The sequence below is a fragment of the Bidens hawaiensis genome, unplaced genomic scaffold, assembly GCF_021521415.1.
Source record: "Bidens hawaiensis isolate Kalapana, Puna unplaced genomic scaffold, B.hawaiensis_p1.1 tig00002338_1, whole genome shotgun sequence".
Taxonomy (NCBI): Eukaryota; Viridiplantae; Streptophyta; class Magnoliopsida; order Asterales; family Asteraceae; genus Bidens; species Bidens hawaiensis.
The window spans coordinates 2640500-2659284 of record NW_027491126.1 but is presented as its reverse complement, the minus strand read 5'-3'; the positions used below and the strand labels follow the sequence as shown (position 1 = coordinate 2659284).

The 18785-nt window shown below is 34.0% G+C and overlaps 2 protein-coding genes, 1 long non-coding RNA gene and 1 pseudogene across 4 annotated transcripts; 2 read left to right on the top strand and 2 right to left on the bottom strand.

Annotated features, from left to right (window-relative positions):
* Positions 1-1730: 1730 nt before the first annotated feature.
* LOC143618706 (zinc finger protein ZAT5-like) lies at positions 1731-2945 on the top strand. Its single transcript, XM_077090809.1, has one exon. The coding sequence runs from the start codon at positions 1977-1979 to the stop codon at positions 2943-2945; it is 969 nt and encodes a 322-aa protein (XP_076946924.1). The 5' UTR covers positions 1731-1976.
* A 2280-nt stretch (positions 2946-5225) lies between these two features.
* LOC143618587 (uncharacterized) lies at positions 5226-5778 on the bottom strand. The gene is made up of 3 exons (XR_013151047.1): positions 5617-5778; positions 5424-5508; positions 5226-5324 (listed from the first exon to the last, which is right to left on the bottom strand). It is a non-coding gene; the product is annotated as an uncharacterized LOC143618587 (long non-coding RNA).
* A 290-nt stretch (positions 5779-6068) lies between these two features.
* LOC143618705 (monocopper oxidase-like protein SKS1) lies at positions 6069-8208 on the bottom strand (annotated as a pseudogene). Its single transcript, XR_013151067.1, has 6 exons — positions 7868-8208; positions 7678-7787; positions 7160-7430; positions 6984-7095; positions 6510-6870; positions 6069-6439 (listed from the first exon to the last, which is right to left on the bottom strand). The product of XR_013151067.1 is annotated as a monocopper oxidase-like protein SKS1 (transcript).
* Positions 8209-11926: 3718 nt separating this feature from the next.
* Positions 11927-15146, top strand: LOC143618704 (NAC domain containing protein 50-like). The gene is made up of 4 exons (XM_077090808.1): positions 11927-12101; positions 13243-13520; positions 13662-13850; positions 14337-15146. Exons 1-4 carry the CDS (start codon positions 11927-11929, stop codon positions 14811-14813), a joined length of 1119 nt encoding a protein of 372 aa, XP_076946923.1. The 3' UTR covers positions 14814-15146.
* Positions 15147-18785: the final 3639 nt, after the last annotated feature.

Genomic DNA, 18785 nt, shown 5'->3' with positions numbered 1-18785 from the left:
TTGCTTTTCTTCCAACCCAACCTGGAATCTATCTATCTTGCACTCACTCTTATGGTCTCTTTGTTTTAGTCCCTAAGTATATATATACACGTTAAGTGCAACTTTAAAACCAATATTATTATTTCAGAAACCACAAGAAACATAAAAGACTATACGTTATGGGTCACATTCTGGATCAATCGCCACATTAACTCTTCAACCCCACCGCTCACTTCATTCTAATCCATTATTCTCCACCATTCCGTTTATTTACCACGAGAATCAGTTTAGTTTACACAAACATTTATATAAACACGTATAATATAGTTACACATTATTACAAAACACTACATTATTGAAAAAAACAAAATAATAGTAAAAATACAATTACATGTTATATTTCCAACATAGATCGACTATGAAAAGTCTTCCATAACTATATCTACAAAACATAAATAATGACTATTACACCATTATTATAAACCATTGATTAGACCAAATCAGCGACATATGTCTCTTCTTGCATTTTTCACACTTCTCACAGCAAATTAATCACATAAATTTAAAATTGTAAATTTACATAAAAACTTGTATATATGTATATAAATAAGTTATTTTTATAACCAATAAACAACAATGTAAATTTACATAAAAACTTGTATATATGTATATAAATAAGTTATTTTTATAACCAATAAACAACAATGTAAATTTACATAAAAACTTGTATATATATGTATATAAATAAGTTATTTTTATAACCAATAAACAACAAGCAAATTAAACAAAGACAAACTCGATATCGTAAAACCACTTACGAATAAAAGTTTCAGCTTTAACCATACAACTTAAGATTACGGTAGTTTTAAAGTTTGATTGAAACTGTTGATCATCGTGGTGCTTACTTCTAATCAAACTAGTTAAAAAAATGTAATCATCGTTGTTTCTTACGTACAAATCATTGTTGACATATTTCGAATGAATTAAAGACTAACTTCGTTTGTATTAGTAATGCATTGACCTGGTATAATATATTCTTGTTTTATATATATTAAATCTCAACTATGTGATATTGTAACAATCAATATATTACGCATCAGGAATGTATCACATAACTATACTAACACGCAATAATGTGAAAACTTTTCTGGTTATATATACCTACATATAAAAATAATTATCCGATGGTCCATGTGTTATGCGTAATCATCATGTATACATGATATCGTTTGATCGTAACTTTTTATTTGAGAAGTAATCCATATCATTCGCAATTGCCGAATCAGACACCAACATCTATGACGAAGTGTCACTAACCGGCGTTTCCTCGCTTCTAACCTTCTACCAGTCTAGTCACCACAACTCTTTTTTTTATCGATTGTTTTAAGTAGACAACCCATTTTTTTTTGTTATCGATTGTTTTAAGTATAAATCTATAAGAATTATGCAAATGTGCTTTAAATTAATGACACCAATAATATGTTAGTGTAGATCGTTATCAGTCTATAAGTCATAATTTGAATTACCAAAATCCAACTTACAAACGTTTTATACGAATGTAAAGATTTCTAAATTTTTATCATGTCAAACTAGAATTGATTTTTTTGGTATAGGTACCGGACCGGTACCGAATTCAGTACTGATTTGGTACCGAATAAGTATCAAGTTTTGAGTTTTTGATACTAATATTAGATATTTCAAAATTTCGAGAGCCTGATTTTCGAAATCAATACCGATACCAAAGAAAGAAGAACATTAGTTGACTAATTCATGGTTCCTATATATCATCCACATTCTCATTCTCATGACAACTTATAAACCTCCAATCTCTCTCCACCATCATATCTCTCATACATTCACCCACCCAAGCAACCATATATAAATATTCACCACCACCTATTAATTTTACTCTTTTTCTACCTTCAATCCCACATTCCATTCCATTCCATTCTTTCCCTCTTTTCTGGTGTGGGGCTGGAGTGGAATTCAAGCCACCCATGGAACCTCTCTTTCCACACCAAACCACCTTCACCACCACCACAACCGCCTCGCCCGACCGCGGTCCAAAGGATCCCATCATCATCAAAGGCAAACGCACAAAACGTCAAAGACCCAATATTATTAATCTCACTCACTCCTCCACCTCCTATAATGCCTTAACTTCTTCTCCATCATCTTATTCTAATATCCCGACCACCGCCGAAGACGAAGACACCGCAAATTGCCTCATTCTTCTCTCCAAAGGTCATAATATTAATTATATACCTCCAGGTAATAGTAACAATAACAAGGATGAATTCTCCAGCTACAAGTTTAACAGCAAACGATTCGTACAAACAAACACAGACGCCATAAACGGGTGCACGGGCATGTACGTATACGAATGCAAAACATGCACCCGTACGTTCCCATCGTTCCAAGCTCTCGGAGGCCATAGAGCGAGTCATAAGAAACCTAGAATTAACGAATTAGATCAGCCGAAACCCGACGAAGATGAACCATCACCACCACAGCCACAGCCACCAAACCACAAGGTTTCCTCAACAGGAAACATTAAAAGATTATCTTCATCTTCCTCCAAGCTACACGAATGCTCAATATGTGGCGCGGAGTTTAACTCCGGACAGGCATTGGGCGGCCACATGCGTAGACACTGGGCCGCCAGCACGCCCGTTACAGGCCTTACGGCCACCAATACCACCTTATCTTTGATTCCATACGGTCATGTTACGTCCGTGGTGACGGATGATCATGATCATGATCATAATAATAGTAATAATAATAATAAACAAAAGACAAGGGATATTGATGGGTTGTGTTTGGATTTGGATCTTAACCTTCCGGCGCCACCTGAAACCGCAGTTCGGGCTAGCTCCAATCATGATCAACAACACCAGGAATCGAATTTCAAGTTCAAGCAGCAATCGTCCTTTCATTTATCAACATTGGTGGATTGTCATTACTAATTAAACAAAGGTGCAAGATTATATTTTCTTAGTATTTGTTTATACTTTGTATTTAATTAATTACACCATTTAAGCTTGTGAAGGTGTGTGAAATTGGTTGCCATACCCACAAGTTTCTAGTTTTTTATTAATTGGTATACATTCTTTGGATTCAATTTAGCACATTGTTGATAGCTTGAAGTTGTTGTTAAGGGATGCTTATTGAAATAGTTTATGATTAATTTTTCAGATTATTTATACCCATTATTTTTTTTTATTTTGTACTATTTTTTTAATCAACTTGCTGATTATTCTTGAATTTATTTGTTTAATTTTAAACTCAAAAATATTGATTACATCAAAACATAAAACAAGCGAGCAACAAGCTGCATTGCTACCCATTATTTGAGCTTTGATTTATTGAAAGTAAATCCGAATTTGAAAACCAAATTCTAGTTTATTTGAATAAACTGAATTATAAGGAAAAAACGAAAAAAAATCACTCGTATACGAATTTTATGTTCGTAGGTACGAAAATCATTTTTCCAAATAAGAAACCGGTTTAAAATCAAATCGAACTTGAAAGTTGCCATATTTCAATTCCGTAATTTAAATTACTGGATATGGATATGAATTTCATTAATTTATGTGCTTTCAGTTGAGCTTAATATTTAATTTTTAATCATGGCTTTTGAGTTTGTGAAAAGTGGAATTCTTTTCTTGTTTGTGGCTATTGGTTTCCTTGTATTTCAAGTAAGTGAGAGAGAGGTTGGCAAGGTATTGCATTACAATCATAATCAAAAGGTCAAAAGGGATTTGCCTCCTAAAATATGCATTTTACATCGGTGTCACTTAATCCTCTAAGTAATTAAATGCATTCATTATATGTTAAGCCACTAGTTAATCATTTAATCATAAGTTTAAAATTCCCTACCAGCATGATGTGCATCTAACATCTTCTAGTTGTTTTAAAATATACTCGTATTTTTATTTTAAATTGCATGTTTTATTATAAATCATTATTTTAATAGATGACAGGGCAAACTTCTTGACCATTGAGTTTAGATATGTTAGGGTTACTTTCATGTTTGTGAGTGGGGATTAACTAACCAAGTTTTTAATAGAACGTGTGCAATAGTTTAATGAAAAAAATAATTATTTTTTAATTTTCTTAATAAAACTGAGTGAGGTATTTTAACTGAATTTATAGTTGGTCTCACCATTTAAGCCCTTCATATAGTTACTACACTGGCGTCTAGGGGTGCATCTTCTACTTTGGCACCCCCCCCCCCCCCCACTACTTCATGTGTGGTGTGAGAACTGAACACCAAGAATGGTGATGTAGCAATGGGTTAACGCTCATAATCCTTGGTCTTAGAGCATTCTCATCTAACCCCTCGTATTATTGAGAGAGTGTTTTCATAATTTAGAGAGTGATTTAGGGTGTTGTGAGTGAAAAGTTTTTATATTTTAGAATACGTAGTGATTTTTCTGTATATTTGAAAAGCTAATGTTCACCCCCTATAATTTTTTAATATATTTTGAAAATGGTTGTGAATGAAGGAAATAATTGATAATGATAAATGTATAAAAAATTATTATATAATTGAAAAAGAGAAAGAAAATATAGTGTGTTTTAGTGTAATTTTGGATTTATGGATAGTGGGTTGGATAAATTGGTTGTGGCTCAATTGTAGAGCACGCACTTTACAAGTGAGAGGTAGGGGTTCAAATCTCACTATCACCAATTTATATGGGAGATATGAGGGATGACTCTGGCTTGCCAGGGTTCGAGTCTTGATCTCACCCGGTTTTACCGGCCCCTCGTTGTCGTGCCATTTGGCGGGCGTGGGGGGTCGGGTTTTATCCGGTGAATCCCTCAATAGGTGGACCGCTAGGAGCTCCGTTCGTCCGAACTAGTGGCCGGCTCGGGCTATCTTTAGCCAATGAGGGCCACGTACGAAGTACCCGGCGTTACTTAGTTGGTCGTTAAAAAAAAAAGAAGATAATGGGTTGGATGGGAATGCTCTTAGTTACATGATAAAAACACTCAAAAGCATTTAAACAAAATCATTGGATTAAATCATTCCAGAGTCAAAGTTTTGATATTTTTTTATTCTTGAATTTAAACTATAATATATATGTGTACGGAAATATCATGATGCATGATGTAAGTGATCAAATTATTTCTTCACAAGTCGTCTTACAAACCAACTCATCAAGATCATAAACAAAAATAAATCAAAATTATTGCTCAAATTAAATATTTGTCAAAAGAATGATTCAACAAATTCTAACACTATGCATATTTGTGTTTAACCTTAAAGGCTTAAACCCATATTGATAATCGTACGTACTCACATAAGTACACATGCTAAGACGAAGAAGATAATATAAAACCTACAACCACATAATAAAAACAAAAACATGTGTTAGAAAAAAAAAACATAAGACAATATATGTTATAAACAAAACGGTAACAAGACGAATTAAGATTACCCGTTTATCAATCGTGTTGCATGAGACGTCGGAGTTGGTGGCACCGGTGTCGGGTTTGGTGGTCCTGGTGGAGGAATGACCGATCCTGAAAGCACAAATATGATTGATGAATATTTTCATTAATAAAATAAAATTTTAAAGGAAAAAATGAAAAAAATGGAATATGTATATATATATATATATATATACAAACCACAATATAAAAGGTTGGATGGGGGTTGGCGTTCTTTAGCAGGATTCGGGTCAGGGTCATAGACCCGGATATAAAGCTCTTGGCCTAAGTACCAATGTTTCAACACTTGTGAACGTAAGTTCCACATTCCCAGGTTGTCTAGATACACATAGATTGCGGTCCAGCCCGTCGGGTAAACTTGAACCGTTGATCGAACCACAGGATCCTGTAGATTATAAATTGATCGCATATCAGGAGTCCATTCTCCATAACCAAACCTATAATCCATATAAGAGTTAGATGTGAGCTTAAGCTTGACAAAACGTGCAAGTCTGGTCTAGTGGTAAAGGTGTATGTCTTACAACCATACGGTAGATTGTGGTTTCTAGTCTCATTTGAGACATATGGTGAAAGGTGGAAAAAAATTAGTTGTTCAAGGACAAAAAAAAGGATAAACGGACAGGTAAATATTCTTACCCTACAATGTAGAATCCAAAACCGTCCAAATGCCAAGTATCGATAACTTGTAAGTTGTTCACAAACACAATCTCAAGCCATCCATCATGAGGCCCGGAGATAACAAAAGTACCATCAGTAGCAACGGGATTAGATGAATTAGCGGAGTATGCATCGAGTTGATAAGTGCCCGTGCCATTATTATAGTAGTCAGCTAGTTTCAAAGCAGTGTTGGGAACACGATACATTGTTAACAGTATAACAACGAATGGAGCGACTGATTTCAGCTAACGACCCTTGGAGAATAAATGTTTGAGATAATGTGACATTCGTCACGTTAAATGTTCCTTGTGGGTTTGGTCTTGCTGCCCCCGCGGTCAAGTTCCACCTAATGTACATTAAATTTGTAAGTGTGCTCAAAAGGGTATTATGGACAATTTACATCGAAGGCGTTTTACCTGATTGACCTAGCTTGAGTAAGCGAAAAGACAACGTCAAATGGGTCGGGACCGGCTGGTAATGGGCCTTGGACAGGTGTGGTTGAGGCTTCATAATGTAACACCCCAACACCAATGAGGTTGCTAGATTCAGACGTGTTAACCATTTTAGGGCTTGCCACGATATAATAGTCGGCCTTGGGTTGGTTTGTTGTTACTAAAACCGAGTAAGACTGACCGACATGTATGTCAAGCGAATCTAACATTATTTGGTTTGTGTATGACCCTTCTGTCTCAACTAGTAGCATTTGATGGTTTTGAATCCTGAAATTGATACTCCATTGTGTTCCAACGTTTGATATCCTTATTAAATATGTTTCATCTATAAACAATTTAATAATAGATAGTTATTTCTAATACCAATATTGCGTTACCATTGTTAAATATAGTACTAGGTTTAAGTAGAGAACTACGAGAACAACATAAATACATTACCTTCTTCAACAACAATTGTCTGATTTGTTTGTGGGTAACGGCTACGTCCGTTCAAAAGCATTGACTTCGGAAGAAGGTCAAGATTTGACTTTTTCAAAGACGAACGGACGTCCTGAGAATTTAATAAAAATAAATAAATAAAAATGATGGAGAGAATATAGTGTTTGTGATTTTACCTTAAAACTCTCATTGTACCAATCTCCAATAAGAAGATCGAACTCGCCACGTGGTTTAGGAAATGGAATCGGAATGACTACTCGATTGTTGACTCGAATCGGGCCAAAGGCTCCACCAGCCTTGTGGAAGTTGATTGAAGGGAAATAAGAGAAAGTGCCAATTTGATCTTTTAGAGTGAACACATAAGTCCAATTCAAACCGGGCTGGATCGGACAGTTAGTACCCGACACTCCATCTTGCCATGAGTTTAGCCTTTGTTGTATGCCATTCCTGAAATATTGATCACAACCCATTTCATTAATCGAGCTGACCCGAAATGCCTTCATCGGGCCAATATGGTCACAATAAGGCCCGATGGACTCCCTTTCTACAAGCCCATAGAAGGTAGGCCCAATCATTACACGGCCTTGGACTAATTATACTTATTATTTAAAAGAAACAATCATAACATTTGAAATACATTTGTCGAAACAAGGAAAATAAATGAATTTTAACGTTGTATATCGAGAAAGGCTACCATGTGATCAAAAGAGGTTCATCCATGTTATTGAAGACGTTAACATGTATAATGTCATTGGTAGTTGCATTAATCAACGGGCCAGGAAACATCCCATTTATCGTTATGACCTATCAATAATAAGTAAATGAAAAAATAAATGAACATCTTATTTAACTCCCATAAAAAAGAAACAGACAATTCATCATACCGGTTGATCAGCTGAAACTGGTTTAATTGTTGTATCAGTATTTACTTGCCACTCAAGAAAAATATCATCGGCATTTACCAACACGTGCAATGGTGTCGTAACACTAACTAAAATTATGAGCCAGAAATGATGGCCGAAGAGAGCCATATCATAGGCGGTCTATGCTTTGATTTTTGAACTAAGAAAGGTGTATAATCGACAATCATATATTCGATTGGTTGTGTGATAATAGGACAAAAAAAGGGAGATATGGTGAGAATTTCATAGTGTAACATGAAAACGAACATTGGCTTCGGAGGAAACAAAGTAAAAAACGAGAAGAATTTGTCTTATAGGCGTTGTATTTTATACTACTTTTGTTTATTTAAATTTAGTTTGGGCCTAGTGCAATCTTTTCTATAAAATAGGGTATCCGCCGGTCGGGTGAAATTAGTTTTCAAAAAGCAGTGCCTAAATTGGTTTTACAAATGGGCCTAAATTGGGCCTAGTCATAATTTCATATTTTCAAGTAATTGCCAATATGCCATTAAATTATTGTGTTGTACAAATATTTTCCAAAACTAATAAAACTACAAACCTATATTTGATTAAAATGCCTCAAATTTAAAAAAAGGGTGAGAATGAGGTTTTTCACGGTATAATTATAATAGTTTGTTGGAGATTATGGAAAGCGAGAAATGACAAAATGCATGGTGGTAAAGAAGTGAAGATTGAAGAGATTATAAGAGATAATCTTTAGGTTTTCTTTGGTTTAAAAATCGATCTAATTGTAAAAACATAGAGTGGGAGAATTGGTGTATGTTTAAGTTCATGTAGTTTGTTGTTCGGTGGGCTGCTCCCTCCGGGTTGTGATGGGTGCGGTGCGGCTGTTGTCGCTTTGTTTATAAAAGGTTACAGTTCAAAAAAAAATTCTTTAAAAATATACAAAGTTAAATGCTACGAAACTAGAAAAAAGGGACTAAATGATACAAAGCACTATAATCTATGGAGATATAGATTTTGATAAAGTTAGCTTGAGCTTGGCTCTCTAACATCTAACTCAGTGACCCTTCTTACGACATAATCGACCATGGCTCAAAAGAGTATTTAAGATACAACAATCTTAACTATAGCTCAGCTCGTAAAGTTTGAATATATTTATGTAAAAGTTGTTTTTATATAACCAATCTTATTCAATAAGTTTATGCAATAATAACAAATTAACAATACAACAAGTTTAGGAGGGACCAAAACTTGATAATTGGTTAACTTGGGGATTAGTATGTTTTCTTGAGCCCAAATTAGACTCTTGGTTTCTTAATTTGTTAATAATAAAATTTGAATATTTAATTATCATAATGATGATAAAGAAATAATATTAACACTAATAATAATAATAATAATATAGGTAGACTTGAGAAACTTTAAAATGTATATACAAGTGTTACGATGTTAACTTTTATTATAACAGTTTAGAAACAACAAGATATCTATACTATATTTCAATGTGAATTTAGAAAAGTAAAAAGTGGAAAGGGAATGGACGATTTAGTACTTGTCTTCCGACTTTGTACATTTTGGTCGAAAAGGCCATTTAAGATTTTAAGCGACGTATGAGGTTTCATTAACAGAACTCTTAGGTGCTGTTTGTTTTTCCTCAGAAGCACTTCTCCACCTCTTTTGTCTGCACTGAGAAGAGGGCGCACAGACGTTGGGCTCTGCAGTGTGTTTGTTTTTTGAAGACGTTTCATTAAAAAACGTCTGCGCGCCCTCTTCTCCAAGAAGTGTTGGTATTGCTACTTCTCACCTCTTCTAACCCAATTTCTTTCCATCATTCTTCTTATTCCATCAGAACTCCCAAACCCTAATCCCCTCCTCTCTCCACTGCCGCCCAACTCCCCCACCGAACCCCGTCGCTCCACTGCCGCCCTACTCCCCCACCGCTGCAACCCCGTCGCTCCACTGCTTCAGCGCCGCCGCCCCAACGCTGCAACCCTGCCGCCGCCTTTCTACCTCCTCTGGTGCATTCCGACTGTATTCATACAGTAAGGACCAAATAGAAACATATAATAATAATAATAATAATAATAATAATAATAATAATAATAATAATAATAATAATTGTTTCTTCCAGTGCTGAATTGGAATAAGTCAACGTCATCTTCTTCTTCGTTGACTTACCGGAACACAGTACCTGATGGAGATTGAATACTTATTAATTGATTTATAGTTTATGTATTGATTTGTTATTCTTTTGATTCATATTGAAGTTGTTTAATAATGTTGTTGATCAATTAATATGTATGTTTCACTCATGCCATTGCTAATTTGCTAACAAAAGAGAAATTATTATTATCAGCTTATTTTAGCAGTCTGCAGATGTTAAAAAACAAACAATCTTCTTGTTACAGACTGCAGAGTTTTGGTCCACCTCTTCTGCTACAGATGTTGGCAGATGTGGTTTCGCAGTCTTCTGACATTTTACCTCTGAAAAACAAACAGCACCTTAATTGAATCCATCACTTCATGGTACCGTTTTAATAAGCGAATCAAATCAATCAGTTAGTAAAATTACATGCATGTTTCGTTTGGTTTGGTTTAATTAATCTTAAACCACTTCATTCGGCTTGTCTGGCTGAAATGAATTGGTAGTTAAATCAAGTTTTAAAGTTTTATTTAAAAAAGCCTTTTTATTGGTTTATTTATTATTTTAGACTCCATATTTTGTTTGTTACACATTTAAGATTTTGTTTAATATCGATCAGACCAATTAATCATAAGTAGTAAATTCGAAAACTGATCTGATTATGAAAACATAGATTCATAGCGTACACTGGATTTAAATTTGTGTAGTACTTTCTTAAATGAAAAATAGATTAGATAGGTTTGTGAGTTGTTGTTTAAAATAACTAATACCACAAGTAGCTTTTTGAAATTTTAAATTAAATAAATATAATTAGTTGACTAAATCCAGATATTGAAGCTTGGATAAGTTATGATGGATGGGCCTTGGTATTAACATCAAGAGGTTTCTTGAACGATGGGCAATAGGTTTGCTTTACTTGTACTCCAAAATGCTACTATTTTTAATCATCAATTCTTTAAACAAGTTTAAGCAAGCTCTAATACACGTTGTTTCCTTAATCATAATATTAAATTAAATTAAACATAATTCTTTTATTTAATTGCAATAATCCATTAATTTCATATTGTTTAACAGCCAATTTTGATACTAAATTTTCAAAAACAAATGGCATCTCATAATCTTTTTAAGCAATCATCCAATTCAAATAAAAACATTTTCGATGCACCACTTGATAAATAGTCTTTTCAGTAAACATTCGAATACCAAAACATTGTGTCATCGTGAAAATATGATAAAAAAAATAACTCAAATTTGATAGTAAAAAGACCCGAACTTAAAAAAAAAAAACCTAAAATACTACAGCCGGTGATGGTATACCAGCATAAACCATACTATCAGATTACTTAATAACTGAACTAAAACACTTTAAACCGATAAAGTTGACATGTAATAAATAATTAATGAGATAATACTAAATACATTTGATTAGAGAGAATATATCTTTACAAGTTGGTACACGATTATTATTAATATTAAAAATATCAAATTATTATTAATAACTAAATCATTTTCAACACAAAAACAAAAGCAACCATAATTTTCCAACAACCTAGAATAAAAAACACAACATGACACAAAGTCACAAAATATCTACAAACCTCCATTTCCAGAGTACAGATGATGTTACATGTCTTAATTCACAACATACAACCGATAAACCCGAAAGCACATTCACTTCAACAATATCAACTCTACAAAACAAAACAAAACAAAACCCATCCATCAAAACTGAACTCAAAATCCCCAAAGCAAGCAGCCACTTTGTGTGTTCGATTTCCGTGTGAAACAAGCATCCATTCATCTCACTTGCTTCACTTACAATCTCCTGATTATTATTATTATTATTATTATTATTTCGTCAATCATTTTGTTTTCTTCTTAACAGAAAGAAAAAAAAAGAGTGTGACCCAGACACATTAATTATTTGATGCAAAATGAGTTATGAATTAATGATACCTGTGACGTCATTAGCACCTGGGTTCAGGTTTCACCCGACGGATGAGGAACTTGTAAGGTATTATTTGAGGCGGAAGGTGTGTGGGCAGCCGTTTCGGTTCGAAGCTGTTTCGGAAGTTGATGTTTATAAATCTGAGCCTTGGGAGCTTGCAGGTAATTTTGATATTTTGGTTAGATTAGTCATTTTGTTACATATACATTATAAGCATTATTATATAGTTAATTGAAGAGTAGTGTAAGCAAACTGACAACAAGTTGTGCCGCTAGCTCGTTTTGAATATCGAAATAAAGTTTTTTTAAGAACTATGTTGATATTGATAGATTTTGGGGTCATATCAACTGCATATGGTGTAAACATGTGTTAAGGCACGTTTTTTCGTGTTTGGTTACTTTGAATGAAGTGGCTTGTAGCGCAACCTGGCCTACCGTGAAAACACTAGGTTCATAAGAGGGGAAACCCCTTATAGATCCACGCATACGTGTGTTACAATTTTGATTTCTTATGTTATACGTGTTTCGCAGCGTTTGCGCTAGCGATTTGCGTAGATCATCAAAGTTTTCTCAATTGCTAGTTGCTAATTTGGATTTTAAGTGTGCGATGATACATTAATAGTCTTGAAAATAATTGATCCCTAAGAACAACTTCTGCATTGAAGATGAAATTGCGTTAGGAACAACCACGAATTTACCTTGTTCTGTTGTTCTTACTCAAATTTCCACGAATTAGGGGTGTGCACGGTTTGGTTTGGGTCGGTTTTGGACTTTTGGGCGGCTAAAACCAAACAATTGAAAACCGTTCGGTTTTGGTTATGGTTTTACGGTTTTGCCATTTGAATTCGAAATTTTGGGGTTGTGAAAAAATTTGACCTACAAAACAATGAATGTGACCTTAAATCATTTTGTTAATAAGTAAGTCACTGATTATTATACATTTGGGCTAAAATATTTGACTTACATATTTGTTAAATTTTATAAGTTACTTTAAATAAGAAATTAAAAATCTACAAATTCGGTTTGGTCCGGTTTTTTCAGTTTTTATTAGATGCAAAACCAAAACTGAACCGTAAGTTCGATTTTACAAAACATAAAACCAGACCGTCGGTTTTGTTCGGTTCGGTTTCTTCCGTTTGTGTTGGTTCATAGAATTTGCATTCTACTATTCGTTCTTTAGGAAGATAATCTCACACACGAATTTCACTTACGTCATCCAAAAGTTTTCATTTTGCTTTTATTTTAGGGTGAATTCAATATTTAAGATAAGATTTCTTACATTTTTTCATTCATGGATTGTTAGATCATTCAAGCCTGAAAACGAGAGACCTTGAATGGTACTTCTTTAGCCCTGTAGATAGGAAGTATTGCAATGGTTCTCGTTTGAACCGTGCTACTGGTAGTGGATACTGGAAAGCAACCGGAAAAGACCGGTGCGTTCGCCATAAGTCTGAAACAATAGGAATGAAGAAAACATTAGTGTTTCATAGTGGCCGGGCCCTAGATGGCAAGCGAACGATTTGGGTGATGCATGAATACAGACTTGCGGATCAGGAGTTGGTGAGAGCTGGCATTTCTCAGGTTGGAACATTATAATCTGGATCACTAATTATTATTATTATTATTGTAGTTAGATACATATGTGGTGATATTATTATTATTTGCTTGGAAAGATGAATCATGAAATGGAAGTTATTTGTGTTGTTTTGTGAATGGAAAAAGGATACGTTTGTGCTATGCCGGATATTTCAGAAGAGCGGTTTAGGGCCGCCTAATGGTGACCGTTATGCACCATTTCTAGAGGAAGAATGGGAAGACGATGTAACCCTTTTGGTTCCTGGTGGTGAGAGAGAGGATGATATGACTCCTGGTGATGAGTTGACTCAGGCTCAAGGAAACGACAATGTGCGGGTATTATCTTGTATTCATATTTGTAGTTATATATCTACGTATCCTTCGCCCACACACACACACACACATATATGATCCGTAGAGAACTCGAGAAAACTCCATTTAAACAATAATTTATTTTATTTTTTCATTTTGTTATATGTTATTATTCTTTGCCAAAACTAAAAAATTGTAGTTAGCAAGATCACATATATGTAATGCATCATATTACATATATGTAGATGTAATATATGATATGTATATATCCTGAAAGAATTGCAAAGTTTAACACAGTAACACACATATTATTAAATTCATCATTGACTATTAGGCAAATGACCAAAATACCCTTGCACATTCAAATTAACCAAATTTGATGGAACGGTTGTTCATCATTGGTTTTGCAAATGATATGTATTCAATCAAGTTATGAAGCAAATATGTGTATATGTTTGCAAATTGCGATAATGGGCTTGTGTACTTGTGTTACTGAACTCGTGTTCACAGGAAACTGCAGCCGACGTGATCCCTTTAAGAAGCGAGCCTATGGTGGAACCACAAACGATCCCATTTGTCTGTAAACGAGAAAGGTCTGAAGATTGTGTTGTAGATCATGGGCCCGAGCTAGAAACCATCTCGCTTTTCGACAAGAAAAAGTCAAAACAGGAAGTTGACCCGAACACCAACGGCAGCAACAGAAACAGTTCAGAAGACTCGACCACGAGTCAAGATCCAAGTGCACTCATGGAGTTCCCTCTGCTGCAGTCTCTTGACACTAATAAAAGTCAACCGTCAGCAAGTCAACCCTCGTTCCATGCCTCAACACTTGAAAAATCCGTGCCACCTGGATATTTAAAGTTTATAAACAACTTGGAAAGTGAGATCCTTAATGTTTCAATGGAGAAAGAGACTTTGAAGATTGAAGTGATGCGTGCAAAGGCGATGATCAACATTCTTCAGTCGCAAATCGATGCGTTGACTTGAAAAGGGGCGTTTAGGTAATTTTATGTTGGATAATGCAAGCCTAGATTTTGTAGTTTTTTTGGCCTTTGGAAACATTGGCTGCTACTGTGTTCTAGTTTGTTTTATGCACATGTATCTTGTTTTTTAGACAAATGTTAAAAGATTGTCTTTCTGTTTGTCATTAAATAAAAGCTTTGTTCTATGCCAAGTAACCAAGGTTATCTTGGTCATGTGTTTAGTCTTAAGACTTTTATGATCTAAACATTTGGTGCTCTAGTTTTTCGGTGCCGACCAATTGCGATGTTTATAGGGTAAAAATGTAAGTTAGGTTCGTTTTTGTGTAGAGATAGTAAAAATAGGTTATTTGGGCCGTATGAATACGGATGTGGAACTTATACCGGCTGTTTTTGTAAGACTCGAAACAAGTCTGGTTGGTTTGATATGAAACTCTTCTTTTTAAACGTTTTGAACTTTTTATAATATCTAGTGTATCATAAAGATTATCTTTTTAGTTTTTACCAATGATCTGATTTTTCAGGATCCGTGATTTCAAGAGGTTTTATGCATTAAAAATACGTTAGACGATTTTCTTTTTAATTGTAACAAACGTACCAAAACAATTGATTCGTAAAAAGTTAGGCCAAAATACTCGCGTTTTGATTGTTTGTCACTTGTCCCTTCAAATTTAGGAAAAAAACAAGTGTAATCTTCGTAGAGCTTAAGGCCATTCCAATATTAGGAATCACAAGTGTGAACAACATTTGTCAATATATCAAGATAATGTGCATATCTATCCAAATTTTGTTACTAATGATAATATACTATAAATAATTTTAATCTACTAATACTTTTGTTATGTTCCTTAATTATATCAAACTTGGTGCACTGAACCTCATAAGTTATACACCTCTAGGCTCTAGCTCGGCCTATATCTACACATACGGAGGATAGCTTATAAGAAATTAGTTTTAACAAATCAGATAAAACACGCATACATGTTATTTTAACTACACTACAACTATTGTATTATATAACAACATAGTCCACATTTTCTCTCTTTTATCTGTATCACTTACAAGTATTTATGTAGTTCTAAATGTACTTGAAGTACAAGTTAGACACACCCATATGTGTGTGTATGTTACGAATGTATGTATAGAGCAATATTATAATAAGAATTAGATTTTTCATAAAAAGTGTAGAAAGTGTGTTTTCACCATTAGATCTAATAAAACACACCGGATAATAAACACGTCGCAACTAAAATAAAACACGCCGCACAATAAACACACTTTCTATATTCGTCATCAGATCAACATATCTAACGCATCAGATTACTTCTTACACTTCTTAGACACACTCTACTTCTTAATATAACCTCACCATATATATATATATATATATATATATATATATATATATATATATATATATATACACACAAATACTCTGGTCAAAGATAAACCTTTTTGCGAAGTAAAAAAAATAATTGATTAGGCAAAAGAAATATATACAACTACCGGTTTCTTAACGCAAATGCAAGAGCCAACTACCACGTGGTCAATAAGTTGCTTTTCAACCCACCATCCTATTAAGGACTACACCAATAATGCAAATGGACCGTGCTATCAATATATAGAAAATGAGTTGCCAAAAAATCAATATATGTAACATATAGGCATAATAAATGAACTTAATCTATTTGGTATATGATGCAATGATGCATAACTGTCTATTTTATAGTATAATAAGAACCCCGTAACACAAAGGGGACGATGGAAAAGTAGGACGTCGATCAAACAAGATCTAGGTGCGGTAATCACATAAAGAGATAGAAGGGAAAAAAGAATAAACTCTAAGACTCGAATATATTACATAAATTAATATACGTTTGTGTCTTCAATGAAACAATCAACAAAAAGAATTTAAGCCTTATGAGTATAAACCATATCTTCACAATTTGAGATATTAACATTGATAATTTTATATTAGCACTTATTAAATCTTTCTAATTTAATCCTCTTCATCATAAAATTATTTATTACATGCTTATCTTCTCCTTTCATAGAAAAGTATTTTAATTTTATATATAGAAGAAAAAGGATGAGACTTAAAAGAAAAATGAAAAACAAATATATATTAAAAAAAAATACATTGTTTTTAACGGTAAACACACGCCCCAAAAATCAATTTAATTATTATTTTGTGAGATAAAACATGTACATGTTTAATATAAATGCCTAATGACACTTAAATAAAAGAAAATATACTTATTTTATCTTATGATAAATTAATGGTAACCATAGGAAAAGTGGTTTCTACTTGTTTCGCATTTTAGAAAATAATTCGGATCTCAAAAGTCAGATAACGTGGATTGTAGGGTACCCTTATGACTATATGAGACCTAATCACTACGCTAAATAACGCTAGTATTAACTATTAATTCGAATGGGCATTTTCTAGTTTGGAATATATAATAATATTTAATAAAGTTATAATCTCACCAGTTTTATTAACAGTTGCTTCAATATCAACTAAATTTCTCACAATTCGATCTTCAATTATTAAACTATAACGAGCATTCACTTTACAAGTGAGAGGTAGGGGGATCAAACCTCACTACCACCAACTTATATGAGAGATATGAGGGATGACCCTGGCTTGCCAGGGTTCGAGTCCTGATCTCACCCGGTTTTACCGGCTCCTCGCTGTCGTGCCGTTTGGCGAGCGTGGGGGTCAGGTTTTATCCAGTGAATCCCTCAACAGGTGGACCGCTAGGGGCTCCGTCCGTCCGGAGTAGTGGCCGGCTCGGGCTACCTTTAGCCAATGAGGGCCGCATACGAGGTACCCGGCGTTACTTAGTTGGCCGTTAAAAAAAACTACATTAAATAAGGGACTAACTTCACGCTACACACAAAGACCAAACACAATTACAAAGTTAGGGTCAAACTGAATGGATCTATTAAACCTGAGTCATATTATTTTATTTAGACTTTAGCGGTTTTCTTTTTTTTTTGGCAACCTCTGAATAAGTATGTGCTGAACGCTTGAACCAGTAAGAGCGTTGAATGGTTAAGAGATTTTTAACCAATAAGTGTTGAGTACGCCGATATGGCGGTGAGGGGTCAAGGAGGTGGTGCGCAGATGGCAGATCTAGGGTAACGAACACATGTGAAGAGACAAATGGGTAAAATTTTCATTCAATATCATTTTAAAGTAAATGCAAAATGTTTGCTGACTGATTCAGATGTTTCATTCTAGTAAACCAAACACATCTAATGCTGACCGATTCAATTGTGGCCTCTTAATAGAATTATTAAGAGGTTATTAGTTAGTAATGTGCCGGTCTAGTATGTAAACATATAACACTAAAAATATGTCTAATGAGAACGTAAATAGTAAATATCATATAAATATGATACAATTAGATTGTTAATTAATGAATATTTATTATTAAATTGTTATTGTTAGTGCAGGGTTCGTAAAACTTTAGCTCAAATTATTGAGAATGTAACGGTTAGTGTTTATAGACTATAGTAACACAATGTATAATAAATAAATCATGACTTATTTTAAGACAAACCTAACAAGCAACTAGCTTTGAGTTGTAATTTTACACTTAAAAGTTCGTCATGTTCAAAATGTCTTTAATGTTGGCTTTGAGGTGGCTAGCATGTCTTATCATTCTAGCTTTGTGATGAGTTGTGGGGTTTAACAACCTTAACTAGAGTCTTTCGACTTTATTGCAAAAGCATAAATCAGTCATCCGATCTTCATTGCATGACTGATAACTCTAGGTGGCTAGTTTGTCTTATCATTCTATCTTTCCAAAAGGTCATATGATTCAGTAGCCGTAATGAGATTCAGTTATGTATTTGCATTTCTAGCATCACACCATTTGTCTATTTTATTATATCATTTAGTACATGAACGGGATTCGCAGCCAAAATAATACTTGTCTTTGATTGATGACTTTTCACCATCTTACGTTAC

Coding starts and splice junctions, on each gene's coding strand:
- LOC143618706 (XM_077090809.1), top strand. CDS start 1,977: ATGGAACCTCTCTTTCCACACCAAACCACCTTCACCACCACCACAACC.
- LOC143618704 (XM_077090808.1), top strand. CDS start 11,927: ATGAGTTATGAATTAATGATACCTGTGACGTCATTAGCACCTGGGTTC. Junction 12,102..13,242: donor TGAGCCTTGGGAGCTTGCAG/GTAATTTTGATA, acceptor ATGGATTGTTAG/ATCATTCAAGCCTGAAAACG. Junction 13,851..14,336: donor AAGGAAACGACAATGTGCGG/GTATTATCTTGT, acceptor TCGTGTTCACAG/GAAACTGCAGCCGACGTGAT.